Raw genomic sequence first — 20,059 nt, 5'->3', positions numbered from 1 at the left:
AGAAGAGTAGGTTTTAGTGTTATAAGGGAAGTGAATCTATTCCTTTTCATTCTACCTCTCTGTTGTTTACAAAGTTCTTCTAGCATCTAATGGTGTGCAAAAGGGGAAAAGTCCTGAGGGATTTGACTTCTGTATTTGTTGAGAATCTCTGGAAGAATGCACTGTTTTGGTTATTGCTTATTGCTTATTGTGTATACAGTCCTGTATACTTTGTACAAAGGGAGAATTTGGGTTTTGCAAAGATTGCTGGTTGAGACCTGGAGATAGAAACTGCTATTTAGGTAAAATATGGGATTGGGTTTGGTTTGGTTTAGATAAAATCCCGAAGTTTGGATGCCTGTCTGAATTTGCTGAACCACTTGGCTTGATGGGGAGGGGTCAACGCTCTTCCTCACAAAGTCAAACTTTGTCATTATGAAACCATCACCACCAGGAGAATGGGAAGTAAGCCTGTGGTTTTAAAATTGTGGGGGCAAACTCATTCTAGATATAAATCCAATGAACACAATTAACCATTTGGAATTCACCCACTCACCATTATTAAAGAAGAAATGGCATGATTCTGCATCCCTAATTGACATGAGTTGTCCTTGTTCAGGTGAGTAATCACATTTAAACCATATTCAAATCCTATTGTCCCTATTATGAAGTCAATGTGAGACTAAGCTAAGCCCACTTAAGGGTTTCAGAATTCAACCCTGCAGTATTATTCAAATCCCAACACTTGCAGCTGGAGACAATATCAGTCTAAGGAAACAGAAGCCTTTAAATTCAGTCACTGCTTCCTGGGGCATCCTAGCTTGTGATACAGCTTGCTACCACCTGTCCTTAGCAGGAGGAAGTCTTGTCTGTGTCTGCAAAGGGCCAACTCCTCAACTTCACCCACCATGGGGTAACATAAGCATTCACCTCTGGCCTTGCAGACACCACTCTTAATGTATAGATTAGTGACAGGCACTCTTCAACCCCCTAGCTCTCTAAGCATGTCACTGATCCACTGGACACTTGCCATATTCACAGATTCACTCCTTCCAAAGAATCAGTTCTATCTCAAATCTACCAGTACTGCCTCAGATCACCACTCCACTTAACTCACAGCACTCTGATATAGTTATAGTGAAATCAAAATGTAAGTTCAAGTTGATGTACTGGAAACAAATGGTTACCTATACAACAAAATCATACTACTCATTCTAGAGCTTGGCTTAGTTAACAAGATATTCTCATGGCTAATAAACTATTATTGCTTGCCCAGAATCCATGCAGCTCTTCACAACCAAGCTAATGGCAACCTTTCTTTTATGAAACATACACACTGTCTTTTTGCTTCCTAAATGAAGGATTCAGTGGATCTCGGCAGTCCAAGATATACCAGACCGTGCCTTTGGCTTTATTCATAAACAGATACTCCCTGCTCGCTCCTCCTGTAGATTTCCTCTCTTGTAGATTTTGCAATCTCTCAGTTTGCAGTTGGCTCAGTAATTAGTTTGGCAAACAGGCATACACTGTGAGGCATATGATACCTAAGATGTCCATAAAAGGAGATAGATTTCAGTTACCTTGGAGAACTTCCTTTCAGAAAGGAAGTGTGTTACCTCCTAGTGAACTGTCTTAGCTTCAAGACTGTCAGAGGATAATTTTCAGTAAATATACATCATTTAAATATTATCTGTACATACATGTCACAGTGATTAAAATGACATCACATGCCCCCCCTCCTTTTCGGTGAACTATTATGCAGGTATCCAAACCAGAAGTTCCCTGTGAAACACTATGTAACCTCTGTATCTTCTGCCAATGGGGACCAAGGACTCCCTGAATCAGTCACTATATATAGTGATTACACATTACAATAAAGAGCCCAGTCCAGTGACCACTGGTATCAAGAGAAAGGCTCTCATCCACTTTAGTGGGAAATGGATTAAGGCAAAATTGTGCTAATGTATCATCTGGGACAAAACAAATTTCTCTTGAGTAAGTTAGGGGATATTTTAAAAAAATTGAAAATCCCCACTCCCCTCTTTCCTTTGGCCTTGCATTCAGAAGAGCTGAACATCCAAAATGAGCACTAGAATCAATAGAGAGTCATGGTGGGTGAGTTAATATGTTTTATTGGAACAACTTCTGTTGGTGAGAGACGAGCTTTCAAACTACAATAGCTTTTCTTCAGTTCTGGGAAAGAGATTCAGTGTGTCACAACCAATACAAGGTCAAACAGTTTAAGCCTAACCAGTTAACATTTACTCTAAGGCTATGTCTACACTGCAGAGTTTTTGTGCAAAAACAGCTAGTTTTGTGCCAAAACTTGCTGCACGTCCACACTACCAGCCCATTCTTGAGCAAGAAAAAGTACAGTAAACCATAAGAACACAGGGCTTTTTGCACAAGAATTTCTCCTCTCCCCACAAGGAATAAGCCTTTTTGCGCAAGAGCTCTTGCGCAAAAAGGTATGTGTGGATGGGCAACAGGGGTTTCTTGTGCAAGAAACCCCTATGGCTAAAATGGCCATCAGTGCTTTCTTGCGCAAGAGAGCATACAAACTGCCATAGCCTCTCTTGCGCAAAAACACATGACAGTGTGGACGCACTCTTGTGCAAGAACTCATGTGCAAAAAGTTCTTGCACAAGAAGCCTGCCTTCTAGAGGTAGCCTAAGGGTATGTCTACACAGAAGGGCTAACGTTGAATTAAGCAATGCAACTTCACCTACGTCAATTGCGTAGCTTAAATTGAAATAGATTAATTTCACTTTTGGCACGCTACACAGCAGGATGTCGAAGGAAGAACACTCTTCCTTTGACTTCCCTTACTCCTTGTGAAATGAGGGTTACCATGAGTCAGAGTAAGAAGTCCTCCAGCTCGACATTATTTCAAAATAAAGGCTTGTAGTATAGACGCACACTATGTAAGGGATGTCTATACAGCAAAGTTATTTCAAAATAACAGCCGTTATTTCGAAATAACTGTACTGGTATCAACACAAGCCAACCGCTATTTCAAAATTAATTTGAAATAGCAGAGGGCTTATTTCAAAATTGGTAAACCTCATTCCACGAGGAATAGCGACAATTTCGAAATAAGCACTGTGTAGACGCTTATTTTGAAATAGAGGGCCTCCAGCCCTTTGCAGGGTGCCCTGCTGGCCACTCTGGCCACAACCAAGAAAACTACTCTCCCTCCCCTGCTCCCCGGAGCTCTTAAAGGGGTAGAGTCTGGCCAAAGTGCCTCTGCCAGCTCCAAACCTGCCACCCCAACAAACAGTCTGTCCTGCCCCTGACCCAGTGGCCCCAATATGAGCCAGCAAGCCACTGGCAGCCAGCCCTCCACCGGTCCTCAGGAGCAGTCTGCCAGCTCCCAGGAGCCTGCCAGAGGCTGGAAAAGACGGGCGCCTTCCTGGTCCAGTGTGGAGATCATGGACCTCATTGAGGTTTGGGGGGAATCCTCCAATGTCCATGATCTCCACACTAGTTGGAGGAATGCGGCTGCCTATGGCAGGATAGCTGCCAGCAAAGGCCACATCTGCACCCAGGAGCAGGTGCGGATGAAAATAAATGAGCTTTGGCACCCATATACCAGGGCCACAGGGGGCAGCTCCCAACCAGGGACACACACACCAAGCTGCCCCTATTTCAACGCCAGGATGGTCCGTGCCCCCCAGGTGGTTGTCAGCCCTGGGGCAGAGGGCCCTAACCAGGGCATCAAGGAGGAGGACAGCCAGGAGCTACAGCAGACCAGACGGAGTGTTCTGAGCAGCCAGGATCCCGAGCTGCCCCAACAGACCTGTTGCCGGTGTCATCTGAGGCCAGGGAGGCAACAACATGTGAGTGCCATCACTGTCCCCTTATGCGGGGGAGGGAGGGACAGAAACCAGGGACTGCGCATGTGGGCCTTGCTGTCCAAGGATCACGCAGCAACCTGTGCATGTGCAAGCATGTGCCATGCTACCCCAGGCATGTGGCCCCAGCTGGCTGCCACGCAGGGGCCTTATCATGTTAGCCACATGCATGTGTGAAGAGACATGACATTCTCCTGACTCTGGGGTGGGACACAGCAGAATGCCCTCCCTCCACAAGGTCACTCTACACAGAATAGTGATAGAAATGTAGCCGTGTTAGTCTGGGGTAGTTGAAGCAAAATGCAGGACAATGTAGCACTTTAAAGACTAACAAGATGGTTTATTAGATGATGAGCTTTCGTGGGCCAGACCCACTTCCTCAGATCAAAGGCAGGGGACATCTCCCCTCCCCACACACACACAATATACAGCACATGGGTGCGGTCTCCGGTCAGCTCCCACTCCCGGGGATAGCAGGACATTCCGATCATGGCCTCTATGCAAGCTCATCGGCTCTGATGGTGCAGGGAATGGTCATCCTCACCTTGCAGAGGGGGGCTGGGCTTCATCCACTGTGTCCCCAGGCAAAACTGACCACTTCTCTTGTTTCTCCACAGCCGCACCACAGGGAGCACCACACCACCTGGGACATCCTCCCGCACTCGAGGGTTCCACAGGCCCACCGGTGCAGTGGAGGGGTATCAACAGCAGCACCTGGGGGCACTGCAAGCCTTGCACTGCACCCTCTAGCACTGGGTGCAAGACGACCTGCAGCTCCAGCAGGAGCAGCTTGCCCAGGGCCGTGCCATCTGCCAGCACCTGCAGACCCTGGTGCAGAGCTTGCTGCTTCCAGCTGCTCCAGCACCTGCTGCCTTCCCAACTACCGCTCCTCCTCCCACTCCTTCTCCCACTTCTCCCTCCCCATCTTCCCGGGGACACCGAGACCCCGCACCCACGATGCTGGGAGACGATTGGCCCAGCGAGACCCCCAACCCTGAGCCCTGAGCTTCCCCTCCCCATTCTTCCCCTTGCTTCCCCCTTCCAGGTTTCCCCCTCCTCTCTCCCACCCTCTCTCCTCCGTTCTCCTGTCTCCTTTCCCCAGTCTCACCAGAGTTTCATTCCACCCCCCCAGTTTTGTTAAATAAAGAGAGTTTGTGTTCATGAAAATGTGTATTTTATTTTACACCAGGAAAGAGGGTTAGGGAGAGGTAAGTGGGAGGAATGAGGCACAAGCCCCCAGTGGGGCAGACCAGGGAGATTGTTAGTGCTCCACAGGGTGGAAGCTCTCCCGCAGGGCCTCCTGGATACTGACAGCCCCCCAATGGGCCTCCTGGATGGCGGCCTGCAGAAAGCGCAGCCAGGCTCGCAGCAACGCATCCAAGAGAAGCACCAGAGTGCCCAGGGGCAGCTCTGGCTCCATGTTGCAGAGTGCTGTAGTGTCTCGAGTGAGGGCAACCAGAGCGTACAAAGAAAAAAAATGCTTTGCTGTCCCTCAGTGAGGTAGGCAAGCAAGCACGGAAACCTGAGAACCAGCTGTCCAGAGGGGTCCCTTAAAGCACAGGCCTCAGATAGCCTCAGGCAGTAGCCACGCAGAGTAACTACTGACCTGATGACCTGCCGAAACTAGTTCTGGCCGGCCTTAAATATGATTCAGTGTCCACTCAGTGTGGACACGCTATTTTGAAATAGCCAAATGCTATTTCTAAATGCATTTTGTGTGTTGACGCGTTATTTCAAAATAACTTATTTCAAAGTAACTATTTCAAAATTAGATATTTCAAAAGAACGCTGTAGTGTAGACATACTCTTATTTCAGAATAACGTCAGTTACTCTGAAATAACACTACTCTGTAGACATATCCTAAGGGACCATTCAAATCAATGGGAGCAGCAGGTGTTTGGACCCTCGGGAGCAGCAAATATGTATTCCTCATAGTTAAGAGCTAGGGTAATCAAGAAATGATTAGAGAAAGTGCTGCATAGAGAGTCTGGTTTTGGCTAAGATATGTATGATGTAGTATATTAAAGAATGCAAGCCATGCACAGAAGGCCTTTACAAATATATACTTTGTATGATGTTCCCTCCAGTGTGCACCAGATGGCACTGTGATATTACCTGATTTAAGGAAAGAAACTACATATAGAGCTGGCAGAATTATTTATTTCAAATAATTTATCTTACAGCCCCATGCAGAGAATGGAGATACAAGAACAGAGATGTATTTCATGTTTCTAAAAGCAGTTTCTAGAAGCTGCTTTGAAGTTTTGTGTTTGATAAAAAGTGAAACCTGCCCTAAGATTTAGATCCCATACTTCCAATTAACACCAGGGTGAATTTTGCCCAATTTTTTGTGGGGTGGGGATAGGCAAGACAAAAGACCATTAATTTTCCCTAAGCAGGATGACAAAGTATCAGCTTTCTTTCTAGCTTTCCATCCATAGCCTTTAGTGTTGCTTATCTTCCAAAGCTTCCCCTAGCAGGGCTCCCTCACTCCTGAACCTGGACTACTTCTATTCCCCCGCCTTCCCAGTTTCGTGGACTAATATGCAGAGGACTATTTTTATTTCAAGAGGTGGCTTCGGTGACTTGGTAGGAAGTGTGGACAAAATATGTCCCGTAGGCTGAATCTGGCCTTCCAAACATTTGGTTCCAGCCTGCTGCAATCCAGCAGAACCCTCAGGCAGGCCCCTTGACTGCCATGGCCCCACCCACTGCTCAAAGTGGCTGGCTGCCGGGGCCAGTGTGTGTCCCTGTGCAGCATGTCCCTGGAGTGGTGGGGTATCTCCACTCTCTGCCACCACCCGAGCAATGTCCTTGTAGCCTCCCATTAGCCACAAGGACAGTCCTTGCAGTCACGTGTGTGGAGACCTGCTGTCCCCCTCCCCTCAAGAGTGCGCCACACAGACACACATGCTGACTCTAGCGGCCAGCTGCTTTGAGTAGCATATGGGGCTTTGGCACACAGGGAGCCTGCCTGAGGGGCCCACTGGGCCACCAGCCAGGAGCCACCTATAGTAATCACCTCCCTGCCAGAGTCTGCACCTGGGCTTGAGGTGGAGGGGGTGTTGTTCAGCCCTGTACCAGGCTGGGGGGAAGCATGTGGCCTTTATGCCCCCTGATACTTCCTTCACCAGTCACCTCTACCTGACCCTACCCCTGCCCAGGTCCTGAACCCACACTCCCTCTTGCACCCCAGTGCCTTAGCCAGAGTTCCCTCCTGTACCCAAATTTCATCCCTGACCCCACACTCCCTTCATTAATATCGTAGGAAAGTGCAGCCCCTGACCACTTACTAAATTCTTGGAGTGACCCCCATTGAAAATTGTCTCCTCCTCTGATAGGAGCTTTGAACCTACTGCTTCATTTGATCTAATTTAATGGAACAGATCTCCAGTGGATAAATGAGAACTGAAACTGCTATTTAGTGTTTGACACACTTTTCTTTGGGTATCCAGAAGTATAATTTCATCTTATTACTTCTCTGTCTTAGCAAAAGAGAGATTTGTTGGTTTTAAACTTTGTTAATAGCTCTCTGCCACCCCAGCCCAAACTAACTTATTAGGACTCCAGAGCTATGTCTACACTGCACACTTATTTCAAAATAACTCATAATTTGAAATAACAGAGTGCATGTCTACACAGCAAGCCCACTATTTCCAAATAAATTTGAAATAACAGGCTTCTTACACTGACTTCTGTAACCTCCATTTCATGAAAAGTAAGGGAAGTTGAAGGAAGAGTGCTTTTCCTTCGACTTCCTGCTTTGTAGACAGTGCCAAAAGCCGAGTTAAGCTATTTCAACTTCATCTACGCAATTTACTAACGTAGCTGACGTTGCCTCTCTTAGTTTAACTTTAGCCCACAGTGTTGACATACCCCAACAGTCCTAACTTTGCCTTGCACTTGCAGGTGTACTTCAGTTCCCAAACTATCCAGAAGCATCTCCCTTGCAGCATCCAACCTTTCATTGTCATCCACCTTCTAATCTATCATTTATCAAATACAAAGAGTGCTGGATCCTTTGTTCCCTCGTTGATATTTCCCCTTCTTATAGTCCAGTAATACTTTATGATGTGGTCTATTGACATAGGCATGCACAGGGGGTGTGCCGGGTGTGCCTAAGCACACCCTAATGTCTCAAAATAAAGTGGCTTTGCGTTTTAATCGCATGATACACTCTTTTAAGTAAAGTTTAGTTGTTAATTAAAAACAAAGTTAAGTTTTAGTTTCATTAGTTTGTTTGATGAATAAAAATAATGTCCTTTATGAGTTAGTAGTCAATAAATGTTCACATTTAAAAAAAACAAAAATAAAATTCCCTGGGTGCACACCCTAATGAAATGTGCTGCGCACACCTTTGTCTATTGAAGTGTATCCCGGGCTCCTGTGTGCTGAGGCCATGCTGTTTTTTATCCTCCTGTGACGGGGCGGACAGGCCCCGCACTAACGAGCAGGAGATAGCTCAGGCCCAGCTGGCAGAGAAGGCCCCGCCCCTCCGACCCTGCTGGGCATGCTCCCAACAGCGGCCGGGTATAAAGGCAGGAGGAGCCCAGCAGGCGGGGAGGCCCCAGGGAGAAGGAGGAGACCAGGCCGGACCGGAGTTCTTGCAGTTGCTGGGTCCAGAGTCGTCGCCCGCGCTGAACCGGGACACGGAGAAAGCAGCCGCCGGCCCAGAGTGGCAGGAGCGCGCCCTCAACCCCGACAGGTACTGCCTGAGAGGCGAAGGGGCCCGGGGGGAACCAGGACGTGGTAGGAAGCAGCCCAGGGCAAGGGATACAAAGTTTGGCTCGGCGTGTATCGGCCGGATCCCCCGCCAAGCCGGCAGGAGCCATAGACCCTGCCTAAAGGGCCCTGGGCTGGGACCCGGTGGAGAGGGAGGGCCCGGGTCCCCCTACCACCCGTTTTCCCCTTCCCTGGACAAACAAACCCCGGGCCAGGGGAGGCTTCGCAGAGCAACTAGGCCTCTGCTACCGTATATGCCCTGATAGAAGGGCCGAGACTTTTGTGGTGGGACTTTGCTACCGTATATGCCCTGATAGAAGGGCCGAGACTTTTGTGGTGGGACTTTGCTACCGTATATGCCCTGATAGAAGGGCCGAGACTTTTGTGTTGGGACTTTGTTACCATATATGCCCTGATAGAAGGGCCGAGACTTTCGTGTTGAGACTCTGCTACCGTGCATACCCTAATAGAAGGGCCGGGGCCTGGGCCTAGGGACTCTGGAGTACCGTATAGGCCCGGTCGGAGGGGGCCGAGCCCCTGGACGGGGGCGTACCCCTTGACAACATGGTGGAGAATGTGGGCATGCCACCCCTGAACCTAGGGGAGGAACGGTGGGGTGAATGCCCCAACCGGGCGGAGAGCGAAACGGAGGTGGTGAGATGGATAGAAAAGGCGGCTGAGAGGCAGAGGGGGCAACTCCTGCAGCTGAGCCGGGCGTTGCAGCAGTGGGTAGCGCAACAACTGGAGCAACAAGGGCAGCTGCTCCAGGAGCTAAAGGAAGGGTTACTAGCCTCCCAGGCGCGGAGGCTGCAGGCGGAGACAACCGAGGACAGTGGATACGCCCAGGTACCGACTGTAGGGCACAGGGCCCGGGAAAATGGGCCGGCAAAGGCCGTAGTGGAGGTACGGGTAGAAGGGACTCTCGTCAGAGCCCTGATAGACTCCGGGTGTAGCCAGACCATGGTACAGGAGAGCCTGGTAAAGAGCCCCGAACCCGCAGGGGGGCCAGTCCTGCTACAGTGTGTGCACGGGGATATAAAGGCCTACCCGACGGCCTGGGTGAGGGTTGCGGATGCCTGCGAGGAGAGGATTTGTCGGGTAGGGTTGGCCCCACAGCTGGCGTATCCGGTAATATTGGGGCGAGATTGGCCTGGTCTCCGCAGGTTGGTCCAAGAGTGGGCCCAGCAGGACCCTCCCGAAACCGGAAGAAGGCCTCGCACAGGGACGGTGGTGGCCCAAGGTGAGAACCCCGAACCCGAGGATGAACCGGGAGTTAGGGCCGGGACGTCGGGCTCAGCAGAAACCCCAACCCCGCCCATAGAGGAGGGAGAGACGGAGTGGCTAGACGCCCGGGGAGACTTTATGCGAGACCAGAGAGAGGACTTAACGTTGAGCCGAGCCTGGGAACAAATCCAGGAGGCTGAGGACAAAGAGTTCGGAGGCGAACGGGGTCAGCAAGGACCGAGGTTTGAGGTCCGGAACGACAGGCTTTACCGAGTGGCCCTAGACCCGCAGACGGGCGAGGAATCCGTGCAGCTCCTCGTCCCCGCCAGGTACCGAAAGGGGGTACTGCGATTGGGCCATGCCAGTCCCTGGGCAGGACATCTGGGCCGTGAGAAAACGCTGCAGCGGGTGGCCCAGAGGTTCTTTTGGCCCGGGATCCATCGGGAGGTGAGGGAGTTCTGCGAATCCTGCCCCGAATGTCAGCGCACCAACCCAAAGGGGGTACCCAAGGCCCCCCTGGTGGCTCTACCAGTGGTAGGGGTCCCCTTTGAGCGGATCGGGTTGGACTTGGTGGGGCCCCTCGAGAAGGCTAGCTCGGGGTGCCAATATATCCTCGTTATAGTGGACTATGCCACCCGGTATCCCGAGGCAGTGCCCTTACGGAACACCACCGCCGCTACTATAGCCGCGGAACTCCTGGAGGTATTCTCTAGAGTGGGAATACCGAAAGAGATACTGACTGATCAGGGCACCAATGTCTCGTCCAAACTGATGGCCGAGCTGTGCCGGTTGTTAAACATCCACGCACTACGGACGACCGTATACCATCCCCAAACAGACGGACTGGTGGAACGTTTTAATCGGACATTGAAATCAATGCTCCGCAAATTTGTAGAAGAGGACCCCCGGGGGTGGGACAAGATGTTGCCAGCCTTACTCTTCGCGGTGCGGGAGGTACCGCAGGCCTCTACGGGGTTCTCCCCTTTTGAACTCCTATATGGGCGACAACCTCGGGGGATCCTTGACCTCCTGAGAGAGGATTGGGAGGGGCAGGAGTCCCGGGTGATGGGAACGGTCCCCTACGTGCTGCAATTGAGGGAGCGCTTGCAGAAGTTAGGCGAGTTCGCTCGAACTAACCTTTTACAGGCTCAAGAAACTCAAGCCAGATACTACGACCGAGGGACAAAACTACGGACGTTTGAGCCGGGCGACCGGGTGCTCCTACTTTTACCCTCGCAAGAGTCCAAGTTACTAGCCAAATGGCAGGGGCCGTTTGAGGTGGTACGCCGAGTGGGGCCTGTCGATTACGAGGTGAGGTTAACGGGGAGGAAGAAGGGACTACAGATATACCATGTAAACTTACTAAAAAAATGGAAAGTGCAGGAAGGACTCGTGATCAATCCCTCCCCACCTGATGAAGACTTGGGGCCTGCGGCCGCCGACCCACCCCCGGATCAACCAGCCACTCTGGGGGAAGAACTGAGCCCGGGCCAAAAAGACGAGCTATCCCGCTTGGTCCAGAAATACGCCCACGTCTTATCTTCCCAGCCAGGCCGGACCAGAGGGATAAGCCATCATATAAGCACCCTACCAGGCCAACGGGTTCGGGACCAACACCGTCCGCTACCTCGGAAGATGTGGGGGCGGGTGGAAAGAGAACTCCAGGCGATGCTGGAGATGGGAGTGATTGAGGAATCTCGCAGCGAGTGGCGCAGCCCCATCGTGCTTGTCCCAAAACCCGACGGGACGATGCGCTTCTGTATTGATTTCCGGAAGGTCAATGCCATCTCAAGATTTGATGCTTACCCCATGCCACGCGTGGATGAGTTACTCGAGAGGCTGGGAAAAGCTCGGTACCTCTCCACCCTAGACCTAACCAAGGGTTATTGGCAAATCCCGTTGACCCCGACCTCCAAGGAAAAGACTGCCTTCCCCACCCCGTTCGGGCTGTACCAGTTCATCACAATGCCCTTCGGCCTCCACGGGGCGGCCGCCACCTTCCAGCGTTTAGTAGACCGGTTATTACGCCCTCACCAGCTATACGCCACCGCGTACATAGATGATATAGTCGTCTACAGCCAAACGTGGCCGGAGCACCTTCAACATCTGGAAGCAGTATTAAAAGCCCTCGAGGACGCGAACCTCACGGCAAACCCCGGGAAATGCCACTTGGGACGAAGGGAGGTGACTTATCTGGGATACACGGTGGGGAGGGGGACGTTGAGACCCTTAGTCGACAAGGTACAAGCCCTCCAGGAGTGGAAGAGGCCGACAACGAAGAAGCAGATTCGGCAATTTCTGGGACTGGCAGGTTACTACCGCCGATTCATACCTGACTTCTCAACATTGGCGGCACCACTGTCAGACCTGACTCGGAATTCCATGCCGACAAAGGTACAATGGACACCAGAATGTGAAGAGGCTTTCCACACATTGAAACAACGACTAGTAAAAGAACCCGTGTTGTTCCCCCCAGACTTTGCTAAAGACTTTATCCTCCAGACGGACGCCTCTGAGAGAGGACTAGGAGCCGTGCTAGCCCAAGAAGTGGACGGCGAAGAGCATCCGGTGCTCTATATGAGCCGGAAGCTTTTTCCCCGGGAGCAGAGATATTCCACGATTGAAAAAGAGGCGCTGGCCGTAAAGTGGGCCACAGATGCACTCCGGTATTACCTGTTAGGTAGCCACTTCCGACTGGTCACGGACCACGCCCCTCTGAGATGGCTACATAGTATGAAAGACACGAATCCTCGGATAATGCGATGGTATTTGTCACTGCAACCATACGATTTTGAAGTGGCCCACCGCCCGGGTAAGACTCATATGAATGCCGATTTCTTTTCCCGATTAGGAGAAGAAGAAACCTGGGCAAAACAGACGGTAACTACCCATTTAAGGGGGGAGGTGTGTGACGGGGCGGACAGGCCCCGCACTAACGAGCAGGAGATAGCTCAGGCCCAGCTGGCAGAGAAGGCCCCGCCCCTCCGACCCTGCTGGGCATGCTCCCAACAGCGGCCGGGTATAAAGGCAGGAGGAGCCCAGCAGGCGGGGAGGCCCCAGGGAGAAGGAGGAGACCAGGCCGGACCGGAGTTCTTGCAGTTGCTGGGTCCAGAGTCGTCGCCCGCGCTGAACCGGGACACGGAGAAAGCAGCCGCCGGCCCAGAGTGGCAGGAGCGCGCCCTCAACCCCGACAGGTACTGCCTGAGAGGCGAAGGGGCCCGGGGGGAACCAGGACGTGGTAGGAAGCAGCCCAGGGCAAGGGATACAAAGTTTGGCTCGGCGTGTATCGGCCGGATCCCCCGCCAAGCCGGCAGGAGCCATAGACCCTGCCTAAAGGGCCCTGGGCTGGGACCCGGTGGAGAGGGAGGGCCCGGGTCCCCCTACCACCCGTTTTCCCCTTCCCTGGACAAACAAACCCCGGGCCAGGGGAGGCTTCGCAGAGCAACTAGGCCTCTGCTACCGTATATGCCCTGATAGAAGGGCCGAGACTTTTGTGGTGGGACTTTGCTACCGTATATGCCCTGATAGAAGGGCCGAGACTTTTGTGGTGGGACTTTGCTACCGTATATGCCCTGATAGAAGGGCCGAGACTTTCGTGTTGAGACTCTGCTACCGTGCATACCCTAATAGAAGGGCCGGGGCCTGGGCCTAGGGACTCTGGAGTACCGTATAGGCCCGGTCGGAGGGGGCCGAGCCCCTGGACGGGGGCGTACCCCTTGACACCTCCTGATAATGTGCTTTTTCTGACGACTTAAATGCAAGTGAAGCATGCTTTTCCAATACAGATACCTTGGCAGTCAGGTAGATCAACATTCCTTGGTCTGGGAAAAACTTACCAACATGCCTGTTTGATTTTGTGGCACTCTCCCTGTGCTCCACGGCCAAGGAAGCTGGGGCCATGCACTGCTCGCCCTCCCCATGCTCCACACAGGGGATGCTGGGGCATGTACCCATCTGCCCTTCTTCCCTCCCCATGGTGGTGGGGGGCATGCACTGCTCTGTCTCCCTGTGGGGAGGGGTGGAGCTGGCTTGGCTCCCATGGAGGGTAGAACCTCAGTAGAAGGGGCTGGAGACTTGCTTCCCCCAGCCCTACCTTCACAGACCAGCCATGCTGAAGGGTATGACTACATTACCAAGTTTTGTTGAGGAAAATAATGTTGACACACAGAAGTCACCAAAAAAATAAAGTTGCAAAAGCATGTTTACACCTGCTCCCTCAGTTGACAGATTGTGTCCATGTCTAAGGTCCCCTGTTGAGAGTGGGAGCAATGCACTGTGGCAATGTATCCCACAGTGCCTGGTGACACCATCTGTCACTAGGTTGTGGGACCTTGGAACAGAGCATGGGGCATCTTGGGATCACGCAAAATGACCCGTCAGGCACCTCTTTGTTCCAGGGCTTCTGGCGTTCTTTTGCACTCTTTTTCCGACTGCCATTGTCTCCTGTGCACTCTGGTATCCACAGCAAGAAAGAATGGATCCTGTACATCTCTCACATCCTCTGCTGACAGTCATGAGGACCTCACATGTGGCAGCAGAGATCATCTTGAAGTTATTGACAGAGGAAGAAGACTCGAAGGAGCCTGACAGTGTGCATGATATGGACAGGAGCAACCTGTCATTGCATTTGGCATTCCAAGCAACTGTACAGGATAGACTGGTGCTTCTAGGCGAGGGAAGCAGCACTGATTGGTGGGATTGCATTGGCATGCAGGTGTGGGATGAAGACTAGTGGTTACAGAACATCAGGATTCTTAAAGCAATCTTCCTGGGGTTGTGTACTGAGCTGGCCCTGGAACTGTGTTATAAGGACAACAGAATGAGAGCTGCCCTCTTGGAAAAGTGTGTGGCAACTGCCGCGTGGAAACTGGTGACTCGTGATTGCTACCAGTTAATTGCACATCAGTCTGGAGAGGGGAAGTCTGCCATTGGAGCTGTATTGCTGCAATTGTGCAGGGCAACAAATCACATTTGCTAGGGAGAACCAAGACCCTGGGAAATGTGCATGTCATAGTGGCTGGTTTTGCGGCCATGAGATTTCCCAACTGTGGGAGAAGTTTGTGGATGGCACAAACACATTCACATTTTAGCACAAGCCCACCTTGCAGAATATCTACAAATACCTCTCCAAAAGTGTTGATAACCTTTCTCTGCAGGATTCCACTGAGAACACAGTGAGTCTCAGCATGCTGCTTAGCCACAGGATTAGCTACACAGGGGTATGTGCAACTCACAGAAACACAGCCAGCCTCCTCAGCCCTGCATTTCACAAGCCATAGCCACTTATCCTGTGTCTCATCCCCTGCTTCCTGGTCCCTGGAAAGCAGCTGCTCAGACTGGCTATTAGCAGTGGGGGGGCAGTTCCTGGCTGCCAGACGCACTCTGCAACTTATGGGGAGGGAGCCCCTGGTCCTCATCTAGCTCAACCTCCTCATCTGCCAGGTTACTGCCTCCGTGTACTGCCTCTGTGCCCTCTGAGGTATCAATGGGCTCTTTGCAATATAGTGGGGTCTCTACCAAGGATAGCATTCAGCTCCTTATAGAAACAGCAGGTCTTCGGTGAAGCACTGGAGCGTCGGTTCAACTCACAGGCCTTGTGATAGCTTGTCTGAGTTCTTTCATCTTCACTCTCCACTGCAGCATGTCCTGCTCATACCCCTTTTCACACTAGGATCAAGAAATGTTACTATGGGTCACTGGAAGCTGGGACTGAACAGCCTCTTCTCCTTATATGCGGATCAGATCTAACAGCTCCGCAAAAGCGGCGAGGAGTCCTGTGGCACCTTATAGATTAACTGAAGTGTTGGAGCACGGCTACCCCTCGGATACTTAACAGCTCCACAATGGTCCATGCCCGGGAGCATTGGTGCGATGGCCAGCTACAGGCACCTGGAAAGATGCCATGAGACCACTGCACACTGAGAACACAGGGGCAAAGAGGTTGGCCCAGATGCTCAGGAAGCAGGAAAAGGGATTTAAATGTTGTGGGGCCTGCAAAGGGGGCAGGAGAGTAGCTGGTCATCTGGCTGCAGGGCAGCAGAGTTCAAACTGCTAACCAGTGCAGCTGCTTGAGAATTGTAGGACGCTTCCTGAAGGCCAGAATCAGCCACAAAATGCAGCAAGGAATCCACACTGCATGTCTCTCAACAACACAAGGAGGGGAAAAGACAAGTCGTCCCTTGTGGCGTGGGAAGCTTTTTGTGGAAGAAAATGGCCATTTTTCACAACAAAAGTTGCATTGCAGTGTGAATGCTCATGCACTTTTGTTAAAAAAAAAAAAAAAAAAGGCATTTTTCAACAAAATTTGCCAGTGGGGCAAAAGGGCTGACGACAACAGGAGTTGTTGGGTGCTTGGCATATTTGAATGATACCCTGTCTGGAAAAATAAAAACAGCAAAGCTTTTTAATCTCCACTCATAAAGAACTTCACAAATATCACAACCCTCCTCTCTTTTCCCAGTGAGAAACAAGCCCTGGGTGCCTCATTGCAATCCTGAGAAAGAGATCAAAGAGGGAACAAATGAGAGACAAGGGAACGACTATGGTGCTGTGATTCCTGCCTGAGGGTTTGCGGCTTAATCACATGCAGTACTCCTGCTGCTGCTGACGTGGTGCTAGGGACTAGGTTCATTTCACATGGAAAAATGCTGGCTAAGCCAGGAGATACTGCTGAATGAATCATACACACAGCCAGGCATCTGCTCCGGCAGCAGACCATTGGGAAGCCTCAACTCCTCCTCCAGCTCTGCCCCTTTTCCTTCTCCTTGAGCATCGCCCCTGGATCTTCCCCCCTCCTGCCTCCAGAACCTTTTGGTAAGGCAGGAAAGGGGAGGGGTGGACTGCAGAAGAAACTGCCCCAGCTACTGACTCACACGGGAAGAAGAGCAATAGCAGCTGCAGAAGAGGAATGGCAGGAGGCGGCAGGGGTAACAACAAAGCAGCAGCATCCTTCTGCCTTATCAGAGCACTTTATCTGGCTGCAATCGCCTTCTCTCAGCTGGTGGATGGGAGGGAAGTCACAGCAGACTGGACACAGGAGAAGGTGGGTCCTACTGGTATTTCTCAAACTTGTCTCTTCATCCCCACTTAAATGAAGAGCATGGCTTTGCCATGTGTGGGAGGGAGCGGGGGGGGGGGGGGGGGAGGGGAGGGAGTAGGGAAGCTAAGAGGAGATGAGCAGCTGAACTGTTTAATCCAAGCCCGCCTCTCAGTTAGGAGGTTTCTGGAAGGGGAGTTCAGACAGACACTCTCATTTGATCCCTATTCCTCCCTTACAAGAGAGACATTGACATGAATTGCATCTTTGTTGTGCAGCCTATATCTGGCTGCTCAAACTCTGCAGCCTGACTCCAATATAAGAGCTGCTGATGTGATAATACAGTGCGGGTGGGAGGGGGGGGGGAGTTCTCTGAGCCACCCTCCACGTAGAAATCAGGTGGAATCTTAGCTTATTATTAGTTAGATAGCATTGTCAGTGAACATAATAAAGACTCAGACAGGTAAACAGATAACATGGCCTCCATCATAATTTAATGGCTGCAGAGAATTCCTTTCCTCAGTGTGTTATTGTGCTGATATGAGATTCACACCAACCTAGCACTGGCAAATCAGAGAAACAGTCTTCAAAGAGTTGCTGAACTTGGAAAATCTGAGACCAGGGTCAGCAGAAAAGACTCGAGAAAAGAAATGTGAGGGAGAGACAATATAATTAAAATTATTCTGCGTATTATATGTTGGTCTGAGTAAATGAAGGCTCCGGTAAAACAGTAAATTCTGTGTATCAGGGAAAATACAAGCAGGGACTATAGCAGATGATGACAACATAGCAGCTGCATAATTATTTGGAAAGAAAACATCAGCATGTTTTATTTCATCCAGAGTTATTTATGTTTCTTGAAAAAAAATGTTCGTGCAAACCAATTGCAACAGTAAGATCTCAGGATTAATACTTAGTGAGATGTATATTTACTTCTGTATTATTCTAAGGCAGACATTCAACAAATAACAGAGTTATTCAGGCCTGATTATGAAACATTAACATGGTTATATGCAAAAGTTATGAGAGCCACATTAAATATAATGGATTACGGAGCTTCAAGTTTAATTTAATCAAGTGTTCCAAGACTTTCAAATAGGAAAAATATTTAAAACCTATTTTGAGGTGATCATAAAGAAGCGGAGTCCAAAGTCCATCTTGAATTGACTAATTTCCATTAATCTGACGCAACATCCAGTGATATAGGGCATAGTCAGAATTTACCAGGCCCACTTCCAGGACAAGATGACACTATTTTGTACTGTATTTCATTAACTTCTCCTTTGTCATCATCTCACATCCTCATTGTATCACTTGTTTAGTTAGGTTTGTATTATTTTTTTTTTCATGAGGGCTGTATCCAGTAGAATTCTTTTTGGCTCAGCATCATGTATCATGTCTATCTTACCAGATAACCCATAGACCAGGAGCAGCACTGAGCAAATATCTAATTGAGACTCAATCCCTGGTTACACTGGTCACTAAAAAAGCTGAGCAGCAGCAGTGACTCTCTCCAGCTCTTTCATCATCATACGCTCTCCCCCTCCTTACCTCACCCCTGTCCACTGTACTCACCCTGTCATATTTACCTAGACAACCAGTTGCTATTGATTTCTGTAGAAACATCAGGCCTTCACACCACCCCGCATCACTGTAACCCTTCTACCAGATGGAGTCGGCAACAACAAGAGTTAGGTTCACTGTCTAGGGCAGTGGATTTTAAATGGAAGTGCATGTACCCCTAGGGTTATGCAAATTCATCAGGGGATAAGGGTGGACAACACATTTTATTACACCCTGTAGTGGCAGACAGTGCATTTTATTTAGTAAGACGTGGCAATCTAATCACAGGTATATTATGATCCTATCTCAGACGGAGGTACATGGTAAACTACATTATTTGAAAAAGAGTACACAACCTAAAAAATTTGAAAACCATTTGTCTAGGAATCTCTCTTAACAGAAAATAAAGCCAGCTCAAGCCCCCACCCAGTCATCAGGAAAAATGAAACCCTTCTGGGCACCTCTAAGGGTCAATACTTCCCTTCTCACAAGCACAGAATCTCTATAATTTTTCTTTCATTAGACAAAAAGGGAAAAGGGGACCCAACATTTATTTGGAAAACACTACAAAAGCATGTGACCACAGGCAAACACCCACCTCACAGTGCTTTGGGTGGTGTCCTTTGCCTCAATTCGTCACCATATGGTGTAAAACTTAAAAGTAACATTCCTTATCACACCACTCCCCTCTCCCTCCAGTACACCCCACTCTCAGTTGATTGCCCTGGGTTAGTCAGGACACAGTTCAGAAATCTGTTCTTGCGGGAGAGGGGGAGGGTCAATTTTTACCTCAAGAGGCACTGACCAATGCATCTCCTGCTGCCACCTCTGCAGCTGACTCTCAGTGGCTGCTGTCCCACTGCTGCTGCTCTCTGATGTAGCTGTCTCTCTTTGCTGCCCCTGGCTGCCGTCCTCTGCTACTTCTGTCTCTCCATTGCCACTGCTGCGGTCCTCCATCTCTGCTACCGCCACTGGTTTCAGCAGCTAGTGAGGAACCTCACTTCTGATGTGGCTGCTAGGTTGCCTTTAACTGTGCCCACTTAAGTGCTTGCTTAGTGTTCGAGACTAGAGACAGTTGGTTAGGTCCGACGAGGATGCCGAGTAAGAGGAAGTAGACGACAAATTAGACGGGGTTAATTTATTACTGTTTCTTTACAAAAACTATAGGGTAGGCCTCCAAACAATTACTAACAACAAAATCAGTATAACTGACACTATAAAAACTACAATTCCTGGGGCGCACTCAAGGTCCCCGTAACACTGAGGGATTCGCCAGGTGGCCCAATTCGGACTGGTACAATTACAACTGGGTAAAGTAGTATTCATCTGTAATTCTATACACTATAATTACAACATATCATTACATAAACTGTTTATCTTACCACTGTTGCAAGCCACAGCCACACTACGAAGGCCCGCTTCATACCGGACTGTGTAGGCTTCGGTTAACACGGGACGCCCAAACGAAGTACGCTCTATTGCAGCCGTGAGCGGAGGGAACGGGACGACTAGCTGATCAGGCTAGACGTGAAGTAATCGTGTTCCCTGTTCTTGTGCGTTAGTGCATTTGCTTTTATTTTGTGTCCGCTGGCTGCTGATTGGTTACTATTTGCCGCAGTGGGCTGGATGCTTGGGTGTGGGGTTTTGTTTTGAGACCTTATTTGGTAATGCGTCCTGCAC

General features: G+C 50.1%; 1 protein-coding gene across 3 annotated transcripts in view; it reads left to right on the top strand.

Annotated features, from left to right (window-relative positions):
- Positions 1–20,059, top strand: part of QPCT (glutaminyl-peptide cyclotransferase) — a 45,066-nt gene that overhangs the window by 3,727 nt on the left and 21,280 nt on the right. Inside the window, exon 1 of one of the 3 annotated variants that reach the window (XM_006135221.4) lies at positions 16,403–16,822. The exons of the other annotated variants lie outside the window; for them this stretch is intronic. Coding sequence (XP_006135283.1) covers positions 16,688–16,822 — 135 coding nt within the window. The 5' untranslated portion in view covers positions 16,403–16,687. Of the gene's footprint in view, positions 1–16,402; positions 16,823–20,059 lie in introns of those variants that run through there. 3 annotated transcript variants of the gene reach the window in all.

Source organism: Pelodiscus sinensis, chromosome 3 (assembly GCF_049634645.1).
Source record: "Pelodiscus sinensis isolate JC-2024 chromosome 3, ASM4963464v1, whole genome shotgun sequence".
NCBI classification, from domain to species: Eukaryota; Metazoa; Chordata; order Testudines; family Trionychidae; genus Pelodiscus; species Pelodiscus sinensis.
This window is presented reverse-complemented; position numbering and strand designations above follow the sequence as displayed.